This window comes from Saccostrea echinata, unplaced genomic scaffold (assembly GCF_033153115.1).
Source record: "Saccostrea echinata isolate AGI-Se365-2 ecotype Australia unplaced genomic scaffold, CSIRO_AGI_Sech_v1 ptg000025l, whole genome shotgun sequence".
Lineage (NCBI taxonomy): Eukaryota > Metazoa > Mollusca > Bivalvia > Ostreida > Ostreidae > Saccostrea > Saccostrea echinata.
The window spans coordinates 17340001-17366965 of record NW_026889774.1 but is presented as its reverse complement, the minus strand read 5'-3'; the positions used below and the strand labels follow the sequence as shown (position 1 = coordinate 17366965).

At 35.1% G+C, this 26965-nt stretch overlaps 1 protein-coding gene across 4 annotated transcripts in view; it reads right to left on the bottom strand.

The window, feature by feature from the left end:
• Positions 1-26965, bottom strand: part of LOC133192075 (uncharacterized) — a 54815-nt gene that overhangs the window by 13846 nt on the left and 14004 nt on the right. The window contains exons 3-6 of one of the 4 annotated variants that reach the window (XM_061327923.1): positions 22135-22252; positions 18726-18740; positions 14400-14630; positions 3276-3367 (exon numbers count right to left, since the gene is read on the bottom strand). In XM_061327923.1, the coding sequence (XP_061183907.1) occupies positions 3276-3367; positions 14400-14630; positions 18726-18740; positions 22135-22252 (456 nt within the window). Of the gene's footprint in view, positions 1-3275; positions 3368-14399; positions 14631-18725; positions 18768-22134; positions 22253-26965 lie in introns of all 4 variants that reach the window. The other 3 variants (XM_061327921.1, XM_061327922.1, XM_061327924.1) reach the window with 3 other exon arrangements.

Genomic DNA, 26965 nt, shown 5'->3' with positions numbered 1-26965 from the left:
ATCTCCCCTTATAAGGGGACTTTGCCCTTCATTTTCACAATTTAAACTCCTCTTAACCCAAGGATGCTTTGTACAAAGTTTGGTTAAAATTGGCCCATTGGTTCTTGAGAAGAAGTTGAAAATGTGAAAAGTTAACAGACGGACGGACAAAATGTGCTCAGAAAAGCTCACTTGAGCCTTCAGCTCAGGTGATCTAAAAATAGGTCACTGTGACATACTTTTAATCAATATGTGCCTACCTTAGATGCATTATCTTATAAGATTTAAGGATTTAGATGTATAACAAGGCACTTCCGGTAAAAATGACAGCGTTTGCCAATGATTGCCGATGTCGTAACACTGTTTCTGTCTAAGAGTTATCGACCATTGTAAACAAGCAAGGCTCTTCGTCAACACGGCTTGATAGACGCTGGCTTTATACATGCCACCAGAGCAGAGAAATATACTTAACAGAGGAAAGAACAAATGATAGATTGATAGAAAACCATGCTATAGTAGTTTTGTTGGACAATTTGCTGCATAAACATTCTTTTCAACGTAAAATACATATTTGGGTTTTTCCCAGTTCTAAAAAAGCACATCTTTCGATGAGTAAAAAAAATGAGGAATTTATTCTATTTCTTTAAACTATGTAATTTATTAACAGATTTTCGTTATTTCTAGTCGTTTTTCAGTAAACATAGTAAAGAAACACATGGAAGTGTGCATCTATATTCATATTAATTCGCTAAACTAGACCGCGGTTACAGCTATAGATCAGTAGTATAACGTTATTCGTTTGCATAAAAAAAAAAAATCCCTGCAAAATCCCAGAAAATTCTCAAGTTTTCTCTGATGAAAAAAAAAACGTTTTCCGTACGAAACCATGGACATAATAGATGTTTCTTGTTGTATAACTACATGACTGTATACTAAAGGTTGTATTTCCAAAATGAAAAAAAAAATCTTTCTGGTTCTAAATTAGATCTAAAAGTTATTAATTAAAAAAAAAAAGAACAAAACTTTAAGAACTGAATCTTTTCTGCTATTAGTTTAAAAAAAAAAAAAATAGGGAAAACACATTTGGTTTTTTAATCTAGGTATTTATTTCATAGAGAAAAAATAGATGGGGAGGGGGGATATCATTAATGAATATTTATATTAAATTGATTTCATATTCATGATTTTTGCAATTCTCTGTACATATGAGGAAAAAATACCATACCTTTTTAGCTAACATAAGAACAAGATTACATGTACATTTTTTTTTATCTCCCAGAATTGTTCTTGTACAAGTGTATGAATATGTTGTTTTTTTTCAAGGTTAAAAGGTCAAGGACATTGTTAAAAATGTCATAAGGCTTATTTATTTATGTTGTTTTATACTCTTATCAATATATAAGTATGGCATAATCATACTAATAGTGTTGAGAATAAAAAGTTATATTTGTGTGTCAGCAAACGGATACTAAAATTGGGGGTAGGGGTAGTAAATGCTTAATTACTCCAAAATATCCTGGTAAAAAATATCTTACGTATTTTATTTTTGTACAACATTGATTAAAGTCATTTTCTATCAAAGTAATTTTTAGCCCACTCTTTTCTTTTTTTAATTAAAAATCATTAGAATTAATTGTTTTTATAAGAAATACACACTTAACATTGAGTAACGTATTTTAATCTGAAAATTTTACTAGTTAATTGTAACTTTTGAAAAAAAAATCTTTTATTATAAAGCGTCTATGTTATTTTTGTTTATCTGAAGTAAAATTACAGTCTGAAAATGAGTTTATTTCACAGAATTCCTCTTCTGGTGTCGCCCACGTGGCGCAGTGGTTAGAGCGTCTGCTCTAGAGTCGCGAAGTAAGGAGTCAATCCTTACGTCGCGGGTTCGAATCCCACTGTGGGACGTGGAGACCGGTCCTTCGGATGAGACTGTGTAAACCGAGGCCCCGTGTCGCAGTAGTTGTTGGCACGAAAAAGATCCCTCACTGCTCAAAGGCCCTGAGTGCCGAACATAGGACAAAATTTGTAGCCCTCCACTGGCAAGTGGTGGCGTCTCCATATGAGTGAAAAATTCTCGAGAGGGATGTTAAACAACATACAATCAATCAATGAATCCTCTTCTGGTATGACACACCCTTCACTCTTTAGGATAGCAGGGGTATGATTTGAAAAACCTTCTTTTTTCAAATATGTTTGGACAAAACTTTATGTAACTTTGGAATTAAATCCTCCAAACACTAAAGATAAGGAAATATAAAGTAAAATTTCATTCTTCAACAATGCTTGTTATACATCTAATACCTTAATGATTATAAACCTCTCAGTATTTGAATTAATGGCTTCAATTCTTTTGAAAAAGATTAGCATTGAAATTCAAAAAGTAGGTCAAGGTGACTTTTACTTTTTAATTGATGTACTTTGAGGACAAAAGATACATCAACTGACAAAGTTTGATGTTATAGGCTATAAATTGTTCAAAGTATCTCTCTACATCATTCTGAAAAAGAATGGCTGCAAAATTTGAAAAGTAGGTCACCATGACCTACTTTTGAGTCACAATACAATGCATCAACTGACAAGATTTGATGATACTAGTCCTTATAGTAAGTAAAATATCAACATTTTAATATAATGTAATTTTTGGTCAACTTTGATTGATTGTATGTTGTTTAACGTCCCTCTCAAGAATTTTTCACTCATATGGAGACGTCTGGTCAACTTTAAGGTGACCTTAAAACCATGCCCTTTGCCCATGGCTGATGCCTTGAATAATTTTTAATCTACATCATATACTCATTCTTGTAAGTAAGTTTGGTGATGATATATATGCCCAGTGTTTCTTGAGGAGAAGATTTTTTTAGCAACCAGTACTTTTGTTTCTGTTGTCCTGATTATCTCCCCTTGTGTAAGGGTCACATCCCTAGTTTTAGACTTTTATTATAAACAGGAGCCCTTGAGTCAAGGATACCCTTTGACAAATTTGACAATAATTGCCCAAGGAGTTATGGCCCATATTCTAAAAAAAAGGTTATGCACACCGAACAAATAGCCATAGCATTAGCTCTTTGAGCCTTTGCCTCAGAAGAGCTAGTAATGGAAACAGCTAGAAAAAGCTGCTAAAAACTCACTTTATCATTTGTAATGCCTAAGATATTTAGTAATCCTAACATTAACGGGGGGCTTTAACTTCCATCATTCTCATAGCAATCAATGTTTTGAAGATCATTTTACGGTCTTCCCTCTTTAAGTAATTAAACTGCTTTGTGTAAAATAATATTGGTTCTTCGTACTTTGTTGTATCAAACTTCACAGATCCAGGATTGGTTCTTGTTTTAATTTTTTCATAGCTCTCTGGATTGATTTTCAGCAAAGTAAACAAAACCTGCAAAAAAAATTTGACTAATAAATCTTCAACAAAACAAGAGGCTCTACTGATAAATTGCACAATCTATAATTTCTATTTGTAGCCTCTAAGTATCCTGTATATTAAAATAAAGCCTTGGATTCCAAAAGTAGGTTATCTTGACTTGCATTTTGTTTAAAATACTCTGAACATACTTTGAATCAACTGACAAAGTGTGATGATTGGAATCCTTTTATTATCTTCATAACTCAAGTATGGCCAAGAGACTATGAAATTCCAAAAGAAAGTCACAGTAACCTACTTTTTGCAAAACATACTAAAAATGCCTCAACTGACAAAGTTTGATGATAATAATACTCTTATTATTTGAAATAATTAGAAATTGTCTTAAATTTCCAAAAGTAGGTCATGTTGAGCTACTTTTCAGTTGAGATTTTCTGAGATCCAAGATGTATTAACTTGACAAAGTTTGATGATTGTTAGCGAATAAGACCTGAGTAACTTAAACAAAAGGCCCAAGGACCTTAACGGTCACCTGAGTACAATACAACAATTTAGAGGATCCATAAACTGAAAAGTGAAGCTTTGTTGCCCAAAAGCAAGAAAAATAGTATGATTAGCATCAACAAAATAATTGGTCTAGTATCTATCTGCCTATCTGACTTTCCAAGTCATTAAATCTATGAAAGTACATTTTCATTATACAATAAATTATCTTGCATAATTCTCTTATTCTATTAAGCTTTCAAATACATTATTTACATTGATTAATTATCAAAGGTGAATGGCAAAGGGGAATAACTTTGCTCAGCAGAATACAAGTTAATAGAGCCCTGGCCAGGACTAGAACACTTGACTAAATGGTCCAGGTGTTCAAAAATCTGGTAAAAATACCCTTGCATATTAAAACTTTTACTCTGTTTGCCTTGAACATCCCCAGAAGCATAGAAGATTTTCAAAGAAATGCATTTTCACCATAAAATTAAATAAATAAAGCCCCATCCTTACCCAGAACATCTGACCCATTGGCCACGAACTCACAATTCTGGAAGAAGCACCCTTTCTCATTATAACTATACACTTGTTTCTTTACTTTATAACCAGTAGTAGAAAAAATATTTTGAAAGAAATTATGCATTTTCACTATATATAATCAATAGAGCTCTTTCCCCCTCACCAGAACCCCTGACCCAAAGGCCATGAGGCATTCTTCCTTATCATAACCATGCACTTCCTTTGTTTGAAAAATACCCAGGCGCACACAAGATTTTGAAAGAATTCATGCCAATTCCCTATCTAATCAATAAAGCCCCGCCCTAACACCAGAACCCCTTACCCAGAAGCCATTAAATTCATAATTTCTGAGGCAGCCATGCTCATCATAACTATGTACTTAGTTTATTTAATATCCAGGAGCAGAGAAGATTTTCAAAGAATTAATGCAATTTTACTATATAATCAATGGAGCCCTGCCCTAACACCAGAACCCCTGACCCAAGGGCCATGAAACAATTTCTGAAAAGGCAGTCATGCTCACCATAACTATGTTCTTAGTTAGTTTATTTAATACCCAGGAGCAGAGAAAAAGATTTTCAAAGAATTAATGCAATTCTACTATATAATCAATAGAGCCCTGCCCTAACACCAGAACCCCTGACCCAAGGGCCATGAAATTCAAAATTTTGGAAGAGGCACTCTTGCTCATCATAACTATGTACTAAGTTACTTTATTTAATGCCCAGGAGCAGAGAAGATTTTCAAAGAATTAATGCATTTTAACTATATAATCAATCAAGCCCCACCCTAACACCAGAACCTCTGACCCTGGGGCCATGAAATTCACAATTTTGAAAGAGGCACTCTTGTTCTTCATAACTATGTACTTAATACCCAGGAGCAGAGAAAATTATTGCAATTCTACTATATAATCAATAGAGCCCTGCCCTAACACCAGAACCCCTGATCCTGGGGCCATGAAATTCAAAATTTTGAAAGAGGCACTCTAGCTCATCATAACTATATACTAAGTTAGTTTATCTAATACCCAGGAGCAGAGAAGAAGATTTTCAAAGAATTAATGCCTTTTCACTATATAATCAATAGAGCCCCACCCTAACACCAGAATCCCTGACCCTGGGGCCATGAAATTCATAATTTCAGAAGAGGCACTCTTGCTCATCATAAATATGTACTAACTTAGTTCATTTAATATCCAGGAGCAGATAAGAAGATTTTCAAAGAATTAATGCATCTTCACTATATAATCAATAGAGCCCCGCCCTAACACCAGAACCCCTGACCCTGGGGCCATGAAATTCACAATTTTGGAAGAGGCACTCTTGCTCATCATAACTAAGTACTAAATTAGTTCATTTAATAACCAGGAGCAGATAAGAAGATTTTCAAAGAATTAATGCATTTTAACAATATAATCAATAGAGACCCGCCCTAACACCAGAACCCCTGACCCTGGGGCCATGAAATTCACAATTTTGGAAGAGGCACTCTTGCTCATCATAACTATGTACTAAATTAGTTCATTTAATACCCAGGAGCAGATAAGAAGATTTTCAAAGAATTAATGCATTTTAACTAATGTATATAATCAATAAAGCCCTGCCCTAACACCAGAACCCCTGACCCTGGGGCCATGAAATTCACAATTTTGGAAGAGGCACTCTTGCTCATCATAAATATGTACTAAGTTACTTTATTTAATACCCAGGAGCAGAGAAGAAGATTTTCAAAGAATTAATACATTTTCACTATATACTCAATAGAGCCCTGCCCTAACACCAGAACCCCTGACCCAGGGGCCATGAAATTCACAATTTTGAAAGAGGCACTATTGCTCATCATAACTATATACTTAGTAAATTTATTTAATACCCAGGAGCAGAGAAGAAGATTTTCAAAGAATTAATGCATTTTCTCTATATAATCAATAGAGCCCCGCCCTAACACCAGAACCCCTGATCCTGGGGCCATGAATTTCACAATTTTGAAAGAGGCACTCTTGTTCTTCATAACTATGTACTTAGTTACTTTATTTAATACCCAGGAGCAGAGAAGAAGTTTTTCAAAGAAATAATGCACTTTCCCTATATGATCTATATAGCCCCACCCTAGCACCAGAACCCCTGACCCTGGGGCCATGAATTTCACAATTTTGGTAGAGGACTCAATGCTTATTACAATGATGCCAACAGTTTGACTGCTTGATGTCCAGGAGTAAAGAAGAAGATTTTTAAAGATTGCATTATTTTTGGTGGTTTTAGCCCCACCCCTCAGGCCCCAGGGGGGCAGGGACCATGGAATTCACAATTTTTGTTCCCCTTCACCCATAGGTGCTATATGCCAAATTTGGTTGAAATTGGTTAAGCGGTTTCAGAGAAGAAGCTAAAAATGTTCAAATGTTAACACACGACGCACACCGCACGACGCACGCCGACGGACGAGAACGGATAGCAATAGGTCACCTGAGTGACTCAGGTGACCTAATAAAATTATGATTTCAAAAATAGGTAACAGTGACCTACTTTTTGAAGAACATACTAAAAAAACCCCAAAATGCCTCAACTGACAAAGTTTGATGATTTTGAGATGCTTATTATTTGAAATATTAAGATAAAAGCTTGAAATTCCAAAAGTAGGTCATGCTGAGCTAATTTTCAGTTGACATTTCCTGAGATCCAAAATGCATCAACTTGACAAAGTCTGATGATTAGTAGAAAAAAAAGACCTGAGTAACTTAAATAAAGTCATGATTTCAACAAGAGGCCCATGGGCCTTATAGGTCACCTGAGCATCATGCAACAACTTTAAATTGATTGACTTTGGTTCATGATTTAAGCTATGGCATTCACAATTTTGAAAGAGGCACCATCATGCTTATCATAACAATACATTTAGCAATTGTTTAGTTTGTTTACTTAATACCCATAATCAGAGAGGGGAACAAAATATTATACAATTAATTATCCCTTGTGAGGTCGACATGGTGAAATAAGGACCCGAGACCTGGCCCACGAGGTGACTTGACCTGACCGAGGCCACGTAGCGGCCGAGGTCAGGGCATGTCATTTATTGGGCCAGGTCAAGGGTCCTTATTTCACCATGTTGAACTCACAAGGGGTAATTAATCGTTTTATTATACCGATATATATTGAGAAGTTTGAATCTCTAACCGTTATCAATTCTTTCTTTGATCGGGATTGGGATTCGCTACAGACCGGATAGTGAAGTTGTTTACATTGACGTCTGCAAGTCGTGTAAGTTTTTTGCATCGTGATTTACTGATTAAAACAATATTTGGTTGATAGCGACATGCATTGTTATAACTACCGATTACTTTTCCTGTACACAGTTAAAATCTTACATAGAATTCAACTCTTTAAAGAGCCGTCTCTATATTCTATTGAACTGAATTGTAACGATAATTCGTAAAATTCTAGGCCTACCATATTCTGTATGGTAATGCAAAACAGACCATGCACAATTTTAAAAACATTTTTTTTTTCAAATAATTATTATTTTATGCATTAACGAAATTTTTAGCGGTCATTAAAAATAATGACCGGTCATTATAGCCCACGTGCAATGATTCCTAGGTCAGTACGGTGTCTTCTAGCTATTCCCACTTTTTAAAAATCTCAATTCCACCTATTCCCACTTGCAAATAACAATAGATATTTAAATTTACCTGTATTTTGTACATTTTAAGACAGAAAATAATGAATACATCTATGAGAAAATATGAAAAATAGGATTTTTGAAATAATAAAAAGATCTTACAAAAAAAACTAGAACTGTCCAAAACGGACAAATACCCCCCGCTGGGTTTTTCAGAGGTGCCAAATCACTAATATTTTATGGATCTAAGAGGTGTTTTCTTATTAACATTTAGAGTGAAAAAATAATTGCTCATTATATTTTTTTTAATGAATGAAACCAAGGAACAACCTAATAAAACATCAATACCAATACATTGTAGTTACATTGTTTTTTAATACTTTGAAAAAATAAATTGCAACTATCTGTCATCTTTTTGAGACATGACATTCTGCATTGATTGTTTAAAAAAAAAAATCAATTTATTACAAAATCAAATTAATCTTGATAACTTTATATCAAATTCATTTTAAAAATGAAAGGCTGGTCATCCAGTAACTATTTACTACGACAGACAATAAATCACAATTAAGAGAAATAAAGAACAGAGATCTTTAAATTCCCAGGAGATATAGATAACACACGCTTGATCAAAGATGCCCTAACAACTTCCCACACTGAACTCATTAATTTATCTCTAACTGGATGATGTCCACTCATTAGTCCCAAGGGACAAATGGATTTACACTATCTGCTGTGTAATGTAAAAATTGTTTTTAATACTTGGTGATTTTTTTTTGTTTTTGTTTTAATGAATAGTTTTAAGCTGTAGTTCACATTTTTGTACAGATGTTCTAGATTCTGTGTCTCAAACCTTAGAAATAAACCCAAAATGACTAAGTCAATAAAAATGAAAAAAAAAAAAACCTGTAAAATGCAGAAATATTATCAAATAATGTTGAAAATACCAGGTGCACATCTTCATATGGTAAATAATGAGTGTACAAATTTTCATACAATTCTATGAAATAGTCTTTGAGTAAAGGTCAGGACAAAACCACATAATAAAAATGAAAAAAAACACCTGTAAAATGCAGAAAAATTATTCAATCATGATGAAAATACCAGGTGCACACCTTCATATGGTGAATAATAAGTGTACAAATTTTCAGACAAATCTATGCAATAGTATCTGAGAAACGGTCAGGACAAAATCTTGTCTACAGACAGACGGACAGACGGACAGACAGACGGACATGGTGATTCCAATATACCCCCCCTAAACTTCGTTTGCGGGGGGTATAAAAAGCAACTTAATACCTAAATTTAAGAACATAGTCAATTATTTGTTTACACAGAATTCCACCTATTCCCACAAAAAATCTGACATTTTTTACATGATTTTCAAAAGTGGGAATAGGTAGAATAAACCGGTCAGTACTGCTGTAAACAGTACCATTAGGAGTCAATGTTGTGTTTTAAAGTTTTCTTACCAGCCAATCAAATTCAAGTATTATCAATAGAGGTATAATAATCAGCAATAATCAGGAGTGCCACTATCACACATGAACCCCTGACCCTAGGTCTACACATTGCACAATTTTTGAAAAGGCACACTTGCTTATCAAAAATGTTCCCAAGGAGCAGATTTCAAACAATACGCAAGTTTCGAGATTATCTCACTTGACCATTCACGGTAGCTCAGTCGGTAGAGAGCTCGCTTTGTGAGGGGAGGTTGTGAGTTTGTATCTCGGCCGCGACTGACCTAGTCGTTAAAATTGGTAGCAACTGTTTCTTTGCCATGCGCTCGGCACTTTGAAGTGAAAGTTGCGGGTCCTTCGGATGAAACCTTAAAAACCGAGGCCCTGTGTGCGTTGGCACGATAAAGATCCATCACTGCTCAATGGCCCTGAGTGCCGAGTAAAGGTCAAAATTTGGAAGCCTTTCACCGGCAAGTGGTGACGTTTCCATATGAGTGAAAAATTCTCGAGAGGGACGTTAAACAATATACAATTAATCAATCAATGTCTCCCTTGATGCACTCTTTTGTTAAAGAGAGGAGTTTCATTGCCACATAAACAAAACAGGTGGGACAGATATTTGATACTGTGTATGTTGGATACACTGCATCATCGATATACCGGTTTATCATAACTACACGATTGTTAGGATGCACTCTACAACTTGAGAAACTTGAGAATAACCGAATTAAAGTAAAGGCATCATTTTTTAAGCAAAATAATCGAAACAAAGAAGAAAATATCACTGGATGCGAGACTTTTCCGTCGAGAGAAATACAGTAGCACACATGCATCTGATCATTGCAGGTCGGGAATCTAAATGACATATTGATTTTTTCCATATCATAACTTATAAAATATTAACTTTTTAGAAAATGTTCGTACAATAAAGAAAATTGGTTTCTATTTATAAAGACTACGACTTTTTTTTGTTTGTAAATACCCAAAAATTGTTAGTAGATTTGTAAATATGCATAGTTGAGCTTGCTAAAATCATCAAATGCATCACTGCCTAACATTATTATCTTTCTATAACATTTAATAAATTTTAAAAGCCATAAATATCGTTCTTTTATCTATGCACTTTTGTATACAACCTGTCCCATCTCCATGCTGAAATGGGTACTTTTTGCGCCTCTAACGTAGGAGAGTTTCAATCTCGAAACTCGCATATTCATTTTCAGTATATAAGAAGACCCCCCCCCCCCTTTGGTATCCCTGACCCAGGGGCCTTGATATTCACAATTCTGGAAGAAGAGCCCTTGCACATCATAACTATATATTAGTTCATCTGCTTATCACCAAGGAGTAGAGAAAAAGATTTTCATAGACAAAATGTTTTATCACTATATGATCTAGTGATGAAACGATTGTCGCCGACGATCGATTGTTGATCGTTTTTTGGTGTTCAATTCCGATTATCAATTACCTTTTTCATAATCGATTGTCGCCCAAATATACTCGCCCAAATAAACGTGTACGATTTGAACAAAACAAATACGCACGCATTAACAATGCATGTAAAAACGAAAAGGAAAGAGGTCAACAAAAATGGCGCCCAAAGACGAAGTTAACAACAATTAATTAGATAGAACATTCTGAAATTGTCCTCGAGCCCTGTTTAACGAGAATTCATTCCGTGTATTTGCAATGTAGCAAAAGAAACACGGGCGATAAGTCATACATTTACTACGGACAATCTAGAGAGTTCCGAATGTAAACATGGCAGGTAAATTTGAAGCAAAGAAAAACGTTGAGAAATTAATTGGCTTTTCATCTTTATATGGATTGTTTTTGGGGATAAAAGGCATAAGCAATCTCAAACATAGGTAATCAAAGATTACAGAGCTCACCTCAGCGAATGTTGTCTTTAAGTAAGGCAAAGTCACACAATTAACCAACAAAAAGTGTACATTCAAAAATGCAAAATTTATGCAATTTTGATTTGATACTTTGGAATAGGCCTATATAAAAACTTCAAACTGGTTCTTCAACATGAAAACCTAATTAAGATCCAGCTTCTGAAGCAACTTTGAGAGTTTTCACCCCTTGATGCATCACTTGTGCAAGTTTGGTTTATATAAGCCTTATAGTTTCTTGGTAATAGCTAGACCTGCACCCATAACAAGGTATTATTTAATCTCGGAATAATTATTTATCTTGGAATTCAAGTAAATCATCATTTCAGGTGTAGTGCCTATATGTAACCTTAGTTTTTCTCGAATTATCAGTTTCCACTGTAGTTGATGATTAAGTGGGTAAGTGTATATGGGTACCAAATAAGTATAACTGAAATATGTTGATTAAGTGGGTAACTGTGTATATGGGTACCAAATAAATTTAATTTAAAATATTGCAAAGTTGTTGGTTTTAATTTCATGATTCATGTTTCTGTTCTGTTTCATCTTTCCTGGCCCAGTGGTTCTTGAGAAGAAGATTTTTGAAGATTTTTCCTATATATTCCTATGTAAAACTTTGGTCGGCCATTTTGGCCCCGCCCTACTCCCGGGTGTCATGACTTGAACAAACTTGAATCTACACTACCTGAGGATGATTCCACATGAGTTTCATCTTTCCTGGCCCAGTGGTTCTTGAGAAGAAGAAGATTTTTGAAGATTTTTCCTATATATTCCTATGTAAAACTTTGGTCGGCCATTTTGGCCCTGCCCTACCCCCGGGGGTCATGACTTGAACATACTTGTATCTACACTACCTAAGGATGATTCCACATAAGTTTCATCTTTCCTGGCCAAGTGGTTCTTGAGAAGAAGATTTTTTAAAAATGCCAATAATTTTTTATCTCTAATTCATGATTATCTCCCCTTGGAAAAGGGCGTAGACCTTCATTTGAACAAACTTGAATCCTCTTCACCCAAGGATACTTTGTGACAAGTTTGGTTGGAATTGGCCCAGTGGTCCTTGAGAAGAAGATGAAAATGTGAAAAGTTTACGACGACGACAATGCCAACGCCAACGACAGACAATGTACAAATTGTGATCAGAAAAGCTCACTTGAGCCGTTTCCTGTTACACATTTTTTTTTAGATCAAGTAGAATACAAGACTTAGTGTGAGGATGTCCTTAAAAAGTGTGGTTTATTTGATCAGAATTCTTTGCCTTATACATCTTTCTAACACTTAAGTAAACTTTCGTTATTAATATCGCAATATTAATCATAAATAATTATACTGAATATATTTTGTTGAAATTAACGCACTTTCTATAACAAAACATAAGATTTGGGGGGGGGGGAATAATATTCCTGATTAATTTTGCATTGTAATTTGTAAATTTAGATACCTGTAGCTATCCTATCACACACAAATTAGCATTTTTTTTTAAAATCAATGATTAATCTTTGAAAAAATTATTTATGAGCAAGTAAAATAAACGACTTAAATACACCCCCCCCCCCCCTCTTTTCACTTTCATCACAAGTTAAAAAAGAAATTTGACATGAGAAAACTCTACGACCAGGCGAAAATGTATGAGGAGGGATGTCTCTTTTATAGAATATAACTTTCAGCCGTAGGGTATGCCGGTCCATTAAACTCGATGAGAAGATTTTTAAGCAACAAGCTTAAGGTTTTATTTACCTGATTATCTCCCTTTGTTTAAGGGTCACAACCCAAGTTGTAGTACAAACGGGAGTGCCAAGAATACCCTGTGACAAATTTGGCAATGATTTTTTTGCTTTATTTAGCGTTTGTATTATCTCAAAAGTGGTTGAGAGTAAGTACTATATTTACACGTAACTTTAAATTGGTGACTATGGGTTGGACTTCCTGTCATAAACAGGCTGACAAAAACCTGCAATTGCTCTTTGAGCAATAAGCCCAGCTAAAAATTAGTTAGGACCTTGAGTAATGACCAAAGACCTAAAAACTTAGTTTAAAGGTCACAGCACACCCTTTACTTACAGGATCCACTGGGTGTAATAAGAGTCTGAATGAGCCTAGTGGAGAAAAATATGTTTTGATCTAGCTGCAATAATGTAGCCCTCTCCGATCTTTTTTTGGGGAGAGGGCTACAACTCCTTAGGATCTTTCTAATGGCGCAGATGCGGCAGTGGATCATTACCGTACGGATTTCGACTCAAATTATCAGTAAACAGCTATTTTATTATCATCTCTTACCTGGAATCCAAAAATGTAATTATATGCAAAACATAAATCAATCCAAAAATATTCACAACAATCCATATATCGGTTATTTTTCTTGTGTGTCAACAGCTTAACTTGAATTTATCCGCCATGTTTACTGACCTTGATGGATTGTATTTTGGGACAGCCAATAAGAATTTAGGTTCTATAGGAGCGGATCTACTAGGAATTCCCTTATTTTAAGGATACGCATCGCTGTATGCGCAAAAATAACACTTGAAATGGTTTTATTTATCGTTGCTTTTGTGATATATTATAGCACAATCCTTTATAAACATCGACATTTGCTTTATCTAGTTGTTCCAAATTTCAAGCGAAAGTCTCACTACGTCACACGTGAACTGTCATGGCTGCTGAATATTGCAGCTGGGAAAGACACAGATTTATTTTACATGGTTTTCGAGTTTAAAAGACTATGTTGTTGACAGTGAACAAAAATTCCGTCTTATAAGAAGTAAGTTTAATGTAAAAATAATTTATTTTGCCTTCAATCGCCCATATCAAGAAAATACATTTGCACCATTACGAAGATGCGATGGAATTGTAGCCCTCTCCAGAAAATAACAGATTAAAAAAATCGGAGATGGCTACATTATTGCAGCTAGTTTTGATCAAGTGGTATCAGATGAATAGACAAACAGCTAGACAGAGGAACAGACTAATCACTATAGGGTGCCGCTGAATGAGGATTCTAATCAACTGCAATGAATTCTGAAGAGTTGAATGTTACATGTGTTACTTACATATTTTACTTACATTTGTCTTCTGTACAACCATTCCAATAAGGCCATTTGGTGAAACAGAACTTTCAAAATAGGCTAGCAGTTCTCCAACGTGCTGGGCATATACATCAGACGACAGACCAGGGACTAAGCCTGTACTGGAACTTGCCTCCTCATTAACAGTTTCTAATGTTGATGCTGCTGATCGTAATTTTTTCTTAACTGGTGAAAAGTCTGCTCCTTCTTCAGGACTTTTTCTTTTTACCTATTTTGAAGATTCATATTCTTTAATCTCAAATATAATTTAAAAAAAGAAATTTAACTTTGATTATGCATTAATAAAGTCTTAATAGATATTTAAGCAATATTATAATATTAATCTCAAAAATAATTGTTCTCCATCTGTTCCCTGAAAACATAGGTATTGTACATAATTAAATCTGATTATTTTGCTATTTTTATTATACCACTATTACTTAGCTATACAGAACAACAATATTATTAAATCGTGCTGTTGAAAAGATATTAAGTAGAGTTTCATGCATGAAACACAGGAGTGCACCTTTGGTTCTTGTTGTGCTCAATTATTGTTAGCTCAGCATTTGCTCCTGCCCTTCTAATTAACCTTACACACTTTGGTGTGAAGGGAAGCCTTAATGAATTTCTCTCTTTTGGATAAAACTGGTCTGTAAGCTTTTAAAAATTTCAATAACCCATTCCTTCCATATAAATCCTAGAAAGAGAAGATTTCTAAAGATTTTCCCATACTATTCCTATACAAAACTTTGATCCCCCATAGCGGCCCCATCCTTCCCCTGAGGGTCATGTACACAACCTGAGAATGATTCCACATGATTTTCATATTTCCTGGACTCGCCCACATAGTGCAGTGGTTACAGCGTCTGCTCTTTAGAGTCGTGAAGCAAGGAGTTGATCCTTACGTCCTGGGTTTGAATCCCACTGTGGGACATGGAGACTGGTCTTTTGGATAAGACCGTATAAACCGAGGTCCTGTGTCGCAGTAGATGCTGGCATGAAAAAGATTCCTCCCTGCTCAATGGCCCTGAGTGCCAAGTATAGGACAACATTTGCAGCTCTCTGTCGGTAAGTGGTTGCATCTCTATATGAGTGAAAAATTCTTGAGAGGGGTGTTAAACAATGTACAATCAATCAGTCATATTTCCTGGACCTGTATTTGGTTCATGAGAAGATTTTATAGATCAATTTCTCATTAACTTGTAATTATCTCCCCTTGTGTTTCCAATAAAGTAAATTACATTAATGAAACAGCTAGTGAGACTGTCTCTCTACCATTAAGAATGTCAATCTATTCTAAGGGAAGTAACTCAAAATTAAAGATGGTGCTGGTATAGTCTATATCTGCATTTTCAGCTACTAGAGTAACTAGATGTCATAGGAAATGAGGATACAATAATGTATATATAATACATAAAATTTATGAAATAAAAGTTTTTGGAGAAATCTTATGGTTAAAAATTATACATGTCCTTTTATCAACATTTTACATAAGGTAACACTGAGAATAGTAAAAACCTTGATTAGACAAAGTCTAAAAAGGATGGAACCAATACACGTTCTAAGATCAATGCATATGAGAATTAAAATAGTGTAGAAAAAAATGCAACTTATGCTTTCTTTGTTTTTTAAATGCATTAACTTTTAATTTCTAGTAAACAAATAACAAAATAAGCTAAAACAAGAAACCCACAGGCCTTATAGGTCACCTGAGTATTGTGTAACAACTTTCAAACAAATAACTTTGGTTCGTGTTTTAAACCAGAAATCATGAAATTCACAATTTTGAAAGAGGCACTATTGCTTATCATTATTATAAACTTAGCATGCTTACTCTATTTACTTAATACCCAGAGATTGATCGGAGTATAAACAAAGAGAAAATGCATTTCCACTTTATAACCAGTTTTTTACCTCACCCAAAAAGAACCACTGACCCTGGGGCCACTTATTTCAAAATTTTGCAAATTTTATCATAAAATGGTTGATTAATACCAAAGAGCAGATTTCAAAGCATAAATTTAATTTCAGACTATGTAACCCCCCCCCCCCCCCGACCCAGGGGGGGGGGGGGGGGGGATAAAAAATAATCATTTCGCTAGATGCACCTTTTTTTATCAGAAATATATATACTTGGATCATTGGCATAAAACCCAGAAGCAAAGAAAAAGATATTCAAAGAATTAATGTATTTTCACTATATAATCAATAAAGCCCGCCCTAACACCATAATACTGACCCTGGGGCCATAAAATTCACAAATTTGGTAGAGGCAACTTGCTCATCATAACTATGTGCTTTGATAGTTTATTTAATACCCAGAAGCAGAGTAGAAGATTTTCAAAGAATATATGCATTTTCACTATATAATCAATAGGGCCCCGTCCTAACACCAGAACCCCTGACCCTGGGGCCATAAAATTCACAATTTTGGTAGAGGCACTCTTACTCATCATAACTATGTATTTAGTTGGTTTATTTAATACCCAGGAGCAGAGAAGATTTTCAAAGAAATAATGCATTTTCTCTATATAATCATTAGAGAGCCCCACCTTAACACCAGAACCCCTGACCCTGGGGCCATAAAATTCACAATTTTGGTAGAGGCACTCTTGCTCATCATAAGTATGTACTTAGTTGGTTTATTTAATACCCAGGAGCAGAGAAGAAGATTTCCAAAGAAATAATGCATTTTCACTATATAATCAATATAGGGCCCCGCCCAAACACCAGAACCCCTGACCCTGGGGCCATAAAATTCACAATTTTGGTAGAGGCACTCTTGCTCATCATAACTATGTACTTAGTTTGTTCATTTAATACTCAGGAACAGAGAAGAAGATTTTCAAAGAAATAAGGCATTCACTATATACATTTTTAGCCCCACCCTAGCACTAGTACCCCTGACCCTGGGGCCATGAATTTCTCAATTTTGGTAGAGGACTCAATGCTTATTACAATCATGCAAACAGTTTGACTGCTTGATGTCCAGGAGTAAAGAAAAAGATTTTTAAAGATTTCATTAATTTTAGTGGTTTTTGCCCCACCCCTCAGGCCCCAGGGGGGCAGGGACCATGAATTTCACAACTTTTGTTCCCCTTCACCCATAGATGCTTTGTGCCAAATTTGATTGAAATTGAATCAGTGGTTGCAGAGGAGAAGCTGAAAATGTTCAAATGTTAACGCACGACGGATGACGCTCGACGACGGACGCCAACGGATAGCAATAGGTCACCTGAGTTTACTCCGGTGACCTAAAAAAATTAATATACACTATATATGTATTACATAAGGTTTTAAACATAGAAACAACACAAATTGTAGCATTGCAATTCTTGACAAGAAGATTATTTCATGTGTCATAAAAGAATGTGACAGGTGAAAGACAAGGAGACAGAAAGTCATTAGATATAGATTGGTGAATAAAACTTTTAAAGAACAGAAATGGATTATATGATTTCCAACAAAACATCAAAATATAAGCAATTAAAACTGTCACAATGATCCAATTAAGGGGGCCGACTATAGTTTTAATGTGAGAAAACTACAATAGCGAAACTCTTCATTTTTATACCATGTATAACTTACATTAACTTCAGTGCACATGCAAAGTTTGAGGGAAATCTACCGTCCAGGTATTTTTGAGGGACCGTCTCAAAATACAGGTAAATTTACTACAGGATTATATAGGAAAATGCCAATTTTTAGCACTTTAAAGCAAATTATACAAATACTACAATAGACATTTTGTTCAAACTATAATATTTGTTGAGTAATACTATAATATACAATATATGTAAGAAACACAAAATTCTACCATCTTGTTACCAGAGGGGGCATCTCAAAATGCAAAAAATTAACAAATTTTACTAATTTTATAGAATATTACAAAATATGACGTACACAATGGATTCTCATGAAAACATAGTAAAATATTGGAGATATTCTCAAATTTCTATGTTTTAAATTTCAAGAGCGTATGCTTATTACTTTTTCTTTAATGATATTTTCATTACCCCTTTCTTTAATAGTTACAGATTACCATAACGTCAAAAACACACTGCAACGACGTCAACCTACCTATCAATTGCAAAATGGGTTAAAAAATCAGTTATATCAAATTGTAATTACATTTTAATACTTATAATTTCTTATTTTTGTTTATTTTTATTAATCAAGCGAAAAAAGTTGCATTAAAACAGTAAATACGCTTCATTTTACTATGATGCGCGAAATATTGCGCAATGGAAACTATAGTCGGCCCCCTTAAGGTGTGAAATGTCTTGAATTCTCTTTGTTTTTACTTTTTACTTTTTTTTTTTACCTCAGTAGATTTTTCCTGAAAATGTACAGTTGAATGAATTTCCTGAAATAATTTACATCAAATGATAAAGAATATATAAAATACTTGCAAACACATCTCTACATACTACAGATATTGAGATGATAAACAAGTTAAATGTCTAAACAATTAACTCTACCACTTCCATATCCCAACTATAGTTTAGATTTGAACTGTGAGAATACAAAACATATAATATCTTCTTATGTACACAAGGTTGTAACAGGGTATTATTTAATCTCAGAATAATCATAATGCTTCGGAATTTAATGCAAGAGGCCCAAGGGCCTTGAATCGCTCTTCTGATAAATTGTACAATCAATCACTTCTATTTGAAGCCTCTAACCCTAAGTATCGTAAGACCCAACTTGCATCCATTGACAAAGTTTGATGATTTTTAGCCCGACTTAAGACTGAGGATATTTTAATAAAGCTATACAAAAAACAAGAGGCCCATGGGCCACATCGCTCACCTGAGAAGCTTTGACCATTCTGTTCTTTACCAGATTTCCCCCTTGTTATACATAATGCATCCCCACCCTACCCCACTGATCATAATTTAGACATTTTGAAATCTACACTACCCCATGATCCTTCCATGGGCACATATGTTTCATCTTTTTTGGCCCAGTGGTTCCTGAGAAGAAGATTTTCAAAGATTTTTCCTATATATTTCTATGTAAAACTTTGATTCCCTATAATAGCCCCACCCTTCCCCCAAGGGGCCATGATTCCTACAATTTAGAATTTACACTACCCCAGAATGCTTCCACATAAGCTTCACTTTTTCTGGCCCAGTGGTTCTTGATTTTCAAAGATTTTACCTATATATTTCTATATAAAACTTTGATTCCCCATTGTGGCCCCAACCTTCCCCCGGGGGTCATTATTTGAACAATTTAGAAACTACATTATACCAGGATGCTTCCACATAAGTTTCAGCTTTTCTGGCCCATTGGTTCTTGAGAAGAAGATTTTCAAAGATTTTACCTATATATTTCTATATAAAACTTTGATTCCCCATTGTGGCCCCAACCTTCCCCCGGGGGTCATTATTTGAACAATTTAGAAACTACATTATACCAGGATGCTTCCACATAAGTTTCAGCTTTTCTGGCCCATTGGTTCTTGAGAAGAAGATTTTCAAAGATTTTTCCTATATATTTCTATGTAAAACTTTGATTCCCCATTGTGGCCCCGCCCTTCCCCCGGGGGTCATGATGTGAACAATTTAGAATCTACAATATACCAGGATGCTTCCACATAAGTTTCAGCTTTTCTGGCCCATTGGTTCTTGAGAAGAAGATTTTCAAAGATTTTTCCTATATATTTCTATATAAAACTTTGATTCCCCATTGTGGCCCCGCCCTTCCCCCGAGGGTCATGATTTGAACAATTTAAAATCTACACTACCCCAGGATGCTTCCACATAAGTTTCAGCTTTACTGGCCCAGTGGTTCTTGAGAAGAAGATTTTTTAATGACCCAACCCTATTTTTGTCTTTTCTTGATTATCTCCCCTTGCGAGGGGATATGTCCCTTCATTTTAACAATTTAAATTCCCCTTCACCCAAGGATGCTTTGTACCAAGTTTGGTCAAAATTGGCCCAGTGGTTCTTGAGAAGAAGTCGAAAATGTGAAAAGTTTACAGACGGACAGACAGACAGACGGATGGACAGACGGACGGACGACGGACAAAATGTGATCAGAAAAGCTCACTTGAGCCTTCGGCTCAGGTGAGCTAAAAAACAAAAGTAGGTCACATTAACCTACTTCAAGATTGAAATTTTCTGAGGACTCAAGATGCATTAATAGACAAAGATTGAAGATTCTAATGCCAATATCTGATATATTTAAAAGTAGGTCACTGTGATTGACTTTTTTGTCTATACTCTCCAAAAACCCAATATGCATAATTGACAAAGTTTGATGATACAAAGCCAATAAGTACTCGAAATAGCCATAAAATGTCAAAAGTACATCATTGCGACCTAATTTTTAGTAGATGATTTTCGAAAATTCAAGATACATCAACTGACAAAGTTTGATGATTCTAAGCCTCAGGCAAAACGATTGAAATTGTTGAAACTGAAAAAATTAAGTACCTGAGATATTCAAAAGTAGGTCAATGTGACCTACTTTTTGGTCGTCACTCTCTGAAAACCCAAGATGTATCAACTAAGAAAGTTTGATGATTCTTCACCAATAAAATACCAGAGGTTCTTAAATAAAGCCATAATATGTCAAAAGTAGGTCACTGTGACCTAATTTTTGGTCGACATTCTCTGAAAAACCCAGGTACATCAATTCACAAAGTTTGATGATTCTAAGCCAATAAGTATCTAAGATATATTCAAAAGTAGGTCACAGTGACCTACTTTTTGGTCATCACTCTCCGAAAACCCAAAATGCATCAATTCACAAATTCTGATGATTCTAAACCGATAATAAAACCAGAAATACTCAAATAAAGCCATAAAATGTCAAAAGTAGGTCACAGTGACCTACTTTTTGGACTTCATTCTCCGAAAACCCAAAATGGATCAACTGACAAAGTTTGATGATTCTAAGCCAATAAGTACCGGAAATACTTAAATAAAGCCATAAATTGTCAAAAGTAGGTCACCGTGACCTACTTTTTGGTTGTCACTCTTCGAAAACCCAAGATGCATCAATAACAAAGTTTGATGATTCTAAGCCAATAAATACCAGAGATATTCAAATAAAGCCATAAATACCCAAGTTACTTAAATATAACCATAAAATGTCAAAAGTAGGTCACTGTGACTTACTTTTTAAACATCATTCTCAGAATACCCAAGATGCATCAAATGACAAAGTTTGATTATTCTAAGCCAATAAGTACCAAAGATATTAAAATAAAGCCATAAATTGTCAAAAGTAGGTCACTGTGACCTACTATTTGGTCGTCACTCTTCGAAAACCCAAGATGCATCAATTAACAAAGTTTGATGATTCTAAGCCAATAAATACCAGAGATATTCAAATAAAGCCATAAAATGTCAAAAGTAGGTCACCGTGACATACTTTTTGGTCAACGTTTTTTGAAGTCCCAAGATGTATCTACTGATTAAGTTTGATAATCATAGGTCTCAAGGTAATCAAAATATGCCTTTTAAACAATTAGAAAACAATGCCTGCAAAGTTCAAAAAGTAGGTCACAATGACCTACTTTTTCAAAAATATGTTTTAAGGTTCCAAGATGCATCAACTTACAAGATTTGAAGATTCTAAACCTCTCAGTGTCTGAAATAATGGGATTAAATGTTTTGAGAAGGATAAGTCATAAAGTTCAAAAAGTAAGTCAAGGTGACCTACTTTTAAGTTATATAAATACCTAGGAACCACTAAAATAAATGCAGAACTTTTACCTCACAGATACTGAGTATTTTCATTGGATCATTCCATTTACTGCAGAGAATATCAGCCTTTGAGGAGATTTCTTGTCCAAATATTGTTGCACGCCCCGTTGGTAAATATGGTTGTGACCTACAATTCAAATATTTTTTTAAACCAGAAGTCTCTGTCAAGACTGTAGCTCTACTGGTTTGTACTTATAACAAAGAAAGAGAAAAGTAGCAGTTGGACTTGAAACTTTTCACCAGAAATAAACAGAACTAGAAAACCAACCAGTCAGCAAGGGTCCCACCAAGGGGTAGAACAATAAGGGTGCAGCTTACAGAATGAATTAAAAACCAGAAGTCTCTGTCGAGACTGAAGCTCTACTGGTTTGTACTTATAGCAAAGGAAGAGAAAGTACTTTAGCAGTTGGGAATTGAAATTTTACAACAGCAATAATAAAGTGCCCCGCCACAGCATGATACGCCCGTCAAATATTGTTCAATAATCATGAATTGGTTAAGATGAAAGAAAATCAGGTAGCCTTGATTAACAGATTGACACAAATTTCAATTATCTAATTTCCATTTCTTATCATACATCTCTAAGACACTTTACAGTGTAGGGATTGATTATAATAAATAATAACATCATTTGGTGCCGACTTTTATACACAAAGTAATGTCTTTAATTGTTTAATGTCTTGATTTCAATATCACTTTGATGTGTTCTGAGTTTTCTTTGATATATAATAATATGTTTAAGTGTGTATTTTTGATAAAAATTACAATCTGTATTATTTAAATGTATTACAGTAATTGTCCCTAAGCTGCGTGTTTCATTATCGTGTCATCCTCCATCTGAGTGTGCATTTTATCAGCAACTACAAATCACCTGATCTGCGTTACTTAAATTTAACAACCAAAAATTACAGCATGGGGCTAAGAAGATATAATTATCAGTGATGGTCCCATGATGCATGTGCTGGACATAACCGAAATGTTCAACAGAATGTAATTTAAAATGAGCATAATGGGATTATTGGTGTGAATTCAGAGAAGCAAGACATTTATTGGACTTCAAGATAACGCATGTGTTTATAGCAATTGGGACCGTAAATGAGCAAGGTATTCGAGATTTCCGTGTTCGAGATTCCTGGGATTTTTAAAATCATAAATATAGTACAAGAGGCCCATGGGCCTTATAGGTCACCTGAGCATTATGCAACAACTTTCCAGTGATTTAATTTGATTCATGTTTTAAACCAGATCCTATAGCGTTCACAATTTTGAAAGAGGCATAATTGATCATCATACCAATACACTTAGCAGTTGCTTAGTTTGTTTACTTAATACCCATAGGCAGGGTAAGGGAACAAAAAATTAATTTCAAGTAATCAGTAATATTCAGCAATAATCAGTAATTTACCCCTATCACACATTAACCCCTGACCCTTAGGCCTAGATCCACACATTGCACAATTTTTGAAAAGGCATCCTTGCTTTTCAAAAATATTTTATTTATACCAAGGAGCAGATTTCAAACAATTCATACAGTTTCAGTATTATAAGTACAGCCCCCCCCCCCCCCCATGGTATCCCTGATCATGGGGCCTTGAAATTCATAATTCTGGAAGATTAGGGCCCTTGCTCATCATAACTATATAGGTAGTTCATCTGCTTAATACCCAAGAGCAGAGAAGAAAACTTTCAAAGATTTAATGTATTTTCACTATATAATCAATAGAGCCCCGCCCTATCACTAGAACTCTGACCCTAGGGCCATAAAATCAAAATTTTGGAAGAGGTATTCTTGCCCATCATAAATATGTTCTTAGTTTATTTAATTCCTAGGAGCAGAACAGAAATATTTTCAAAGAATTCATGTACTTTCACTATGAAATCTATAGAGCACCGCCCTAACACAAGAACCTCTGACCCTGGGGCCAAGAAATTCAAAATTTTAGAAGAGGTATTCTTGCCCATCATAACTATGCACTTAGTTAGTTTATTTAATACCCAGAGCAGAGAAGAAGATTTTCAAAGAATTCAGGTACTTTCACTATATATTCTATAGAGCCCTGCCCTAACACCAGAACCCCTGACCCTGGGGCCATAAAATTCACAATTTTAGTAGAGGCACTCTTGCTCATCATAACTATGCACTTACCGTAGTTAGTTTATTTAATACCCAGGAGCAGAGAAAAAGATTTTCAAAGAATTCATGTAATTTCACTATATAATCTATAGAGCCCCATCTTAACACCAGAACCCCTGAGCTTGGGGCCATGAAATTCACAATTCTGGTAGAGGCACTCTTACTCATCATAACTATGCACTTTATAATTTTTTTTAATACCCAGGAGCAGAGAAGAAGATTTTCAAAGAATTCATGTAATTTCAATATATAATCTATGAGAGCCCCACCCTAACACCAGAACCCCTGACCCTGGGGCCATAAAATTCACAATTTTGGTAAAGGCACTCTTGCTTATCATAACTATGCACTTAGTTAGTTTATTTAATACCCAGGAGCAGAGAAGAAGATTTTCATAGAATTTATGTATTTTCACTATATAATCTATAGAGCCCGGCCCTAACACCAGAACCCCTGACCCTGGGGCCATAAAATTCACAATTTTGCTAGAGGCACTCTTGCTCATCATAACTATGCACTTAGTTAGTTTATTTAATACCCAGGAGCAGAGAAGAAGATTTTCAAAGAATTCATGAATTTTCACTATATAATCAATGAGAGCCCCACCCTAACACCAGAACCCCTGACCCTGGGGCCATAAAATTCACAATTTTGGTAAAGGCACTCTTGCTCATCATAACTATGTACTTAGTTGGTTTATCTTATACCCAGTAGCAGAGAAGAAGATTTTCAAAGAAATAATGCATTTTCACTATATACTTATTTAGCCCCGCCCTAGCACTAGAACCCCTGACCCTGGGGCCATGAATTTCACAATTTTGGTAGAGGACTCAATGCTGATTATCATCATGCCAATAGTTTGACTGCTAGATGTCCAGGAGTAAAGAAGAAGATTTTTAAAGATTGCATTAATTTTGGTGGTTTTGGCCCCACCCCTCAGGGGGGCAGGGGTCATTAATTTCACAATTTTTGTTCCCCTTCACCCATAGATGCTGTATACCAAATTTGGTTGAAATTGGTTCAGTGGTTTCAGAGAAGAAGCTGAAAATGTTCAAAAGTTTACGATCGATTGACGACGAACGACGACGGACGAAAACAGATAGCAATAGGTCACCTGAGTGACTCAGGTGACCTAATAAAACATTGGTCGGCCATTGTGGCCCCGCCCTAACCCTGGGAGTCATGATTTGAACAAACTTGAATCTACACTACCCCAGGATGCTTCTACATCAGTTTCAGCTTTTCTGGCCCAGTGGTTCTTGAGAAAAAGATTTGCAAAGATTTTTCCTATATATTTCTATGTAAAACTTTGATTCCCCATTATATTTTTATTTCTTACATTGCAGGAGGTGGCTTCTGGGACCTACCTGGGCATATTTTGACTTGTTTCATTTGTTCTCAATATGACACTTTTTAGGAGCCCATTTTGCTAAAAAAAATAAATAAAAAATCACAGGAGTAGCACACAGCCTATGATGATCTATAAAACTTCCTTGATTTTTGTTATATATGTATGCTATGAATAAAGATTTTTAAAAAAAAAAAATGTTGCTCTTTGTAGCAGTTATTTCATTGAAAACGTTTATATTCTTTAGATGTATGGGATACTAAAGAGTCTGAGTGTCTGCAGCTTATTAACTAGATATATGTACGCTGTATTTTCACAATTATAAAAAAAAAAATATGCAAGTATCATTGAAATCCATACAGAAAGTCACCCTTACAATTCTTTGTCAGAAAATAGTGATGCGCCTGTATTTCTATCGGTAGTTAGAATAATCTTACTGTGTCTCGGTCGGGACAAGGCCTCACCACAGAATCGTTCCGAAACGAATTTTAAGTATACAAAGGGATTTGCACTGGAAATAACTTCAAAATTAATTACAACAAATTTTTTTTTTAGGTTGCGTATGCCTTTAAACCTAAATTTTAATCCAAATAAAGACAATAATTCAACTAATATTCTCAATGGGTTTTTTTCTGACATGCCATGATTGCTTTCGGAACTCTCTGGAATCTTTGCGGATGCACGGAGTTCGAGTTATCGCCCGTGTTTCCATCGCGATTCCTGTATCATCACCACGTTTTTAAAAATAGGGGGTCGTAATCTTACAAGGAAACCGTCAAATAAGAACGATTTTTATATGTTTACGTTTTTTATTCACTACGTGAACAAGACAAACGGGATAACCAAATTTCTCTTCCGAAGCACAGATTTTCTTTACTGATTTTTGAAAGTGAAATAACCGGCGCCAGTGTACAAGTAGACGGTGAAATCGCCGGTAGCCGGCACTTAATGAGAACCCTGTTGGTATCTGACATATCAGTGTTCGAGATACCGAAGTTTACCTATATGATTATTAATAAGAGTTATCTCGCTTAAACCGCTGTAATTTTATTCAAAGGGCGAAAACAGTTTCAATAACCTGCATGCACGCTATGCATAACTTGCATAACTCCCTGTTGTCACCCTCTATATCCTGTGAGGTGGGGGTCATGATTTGAACAACTTTGAATACTGTATAGGGGATTAATTTCACGGGTTGTAATTTTCACGGTTTTTTCTCCTCTGACATGATCGCGGTTTGTTGAATTCGTGGAATCGGTATATAATAAAAGTTATCTCCCTTCTCTATATCTGTTTAATCCAGAACGACATTAATCAGCGTTAAGTATTCACCCCAAAAACAACAGGGTAGGTTTATA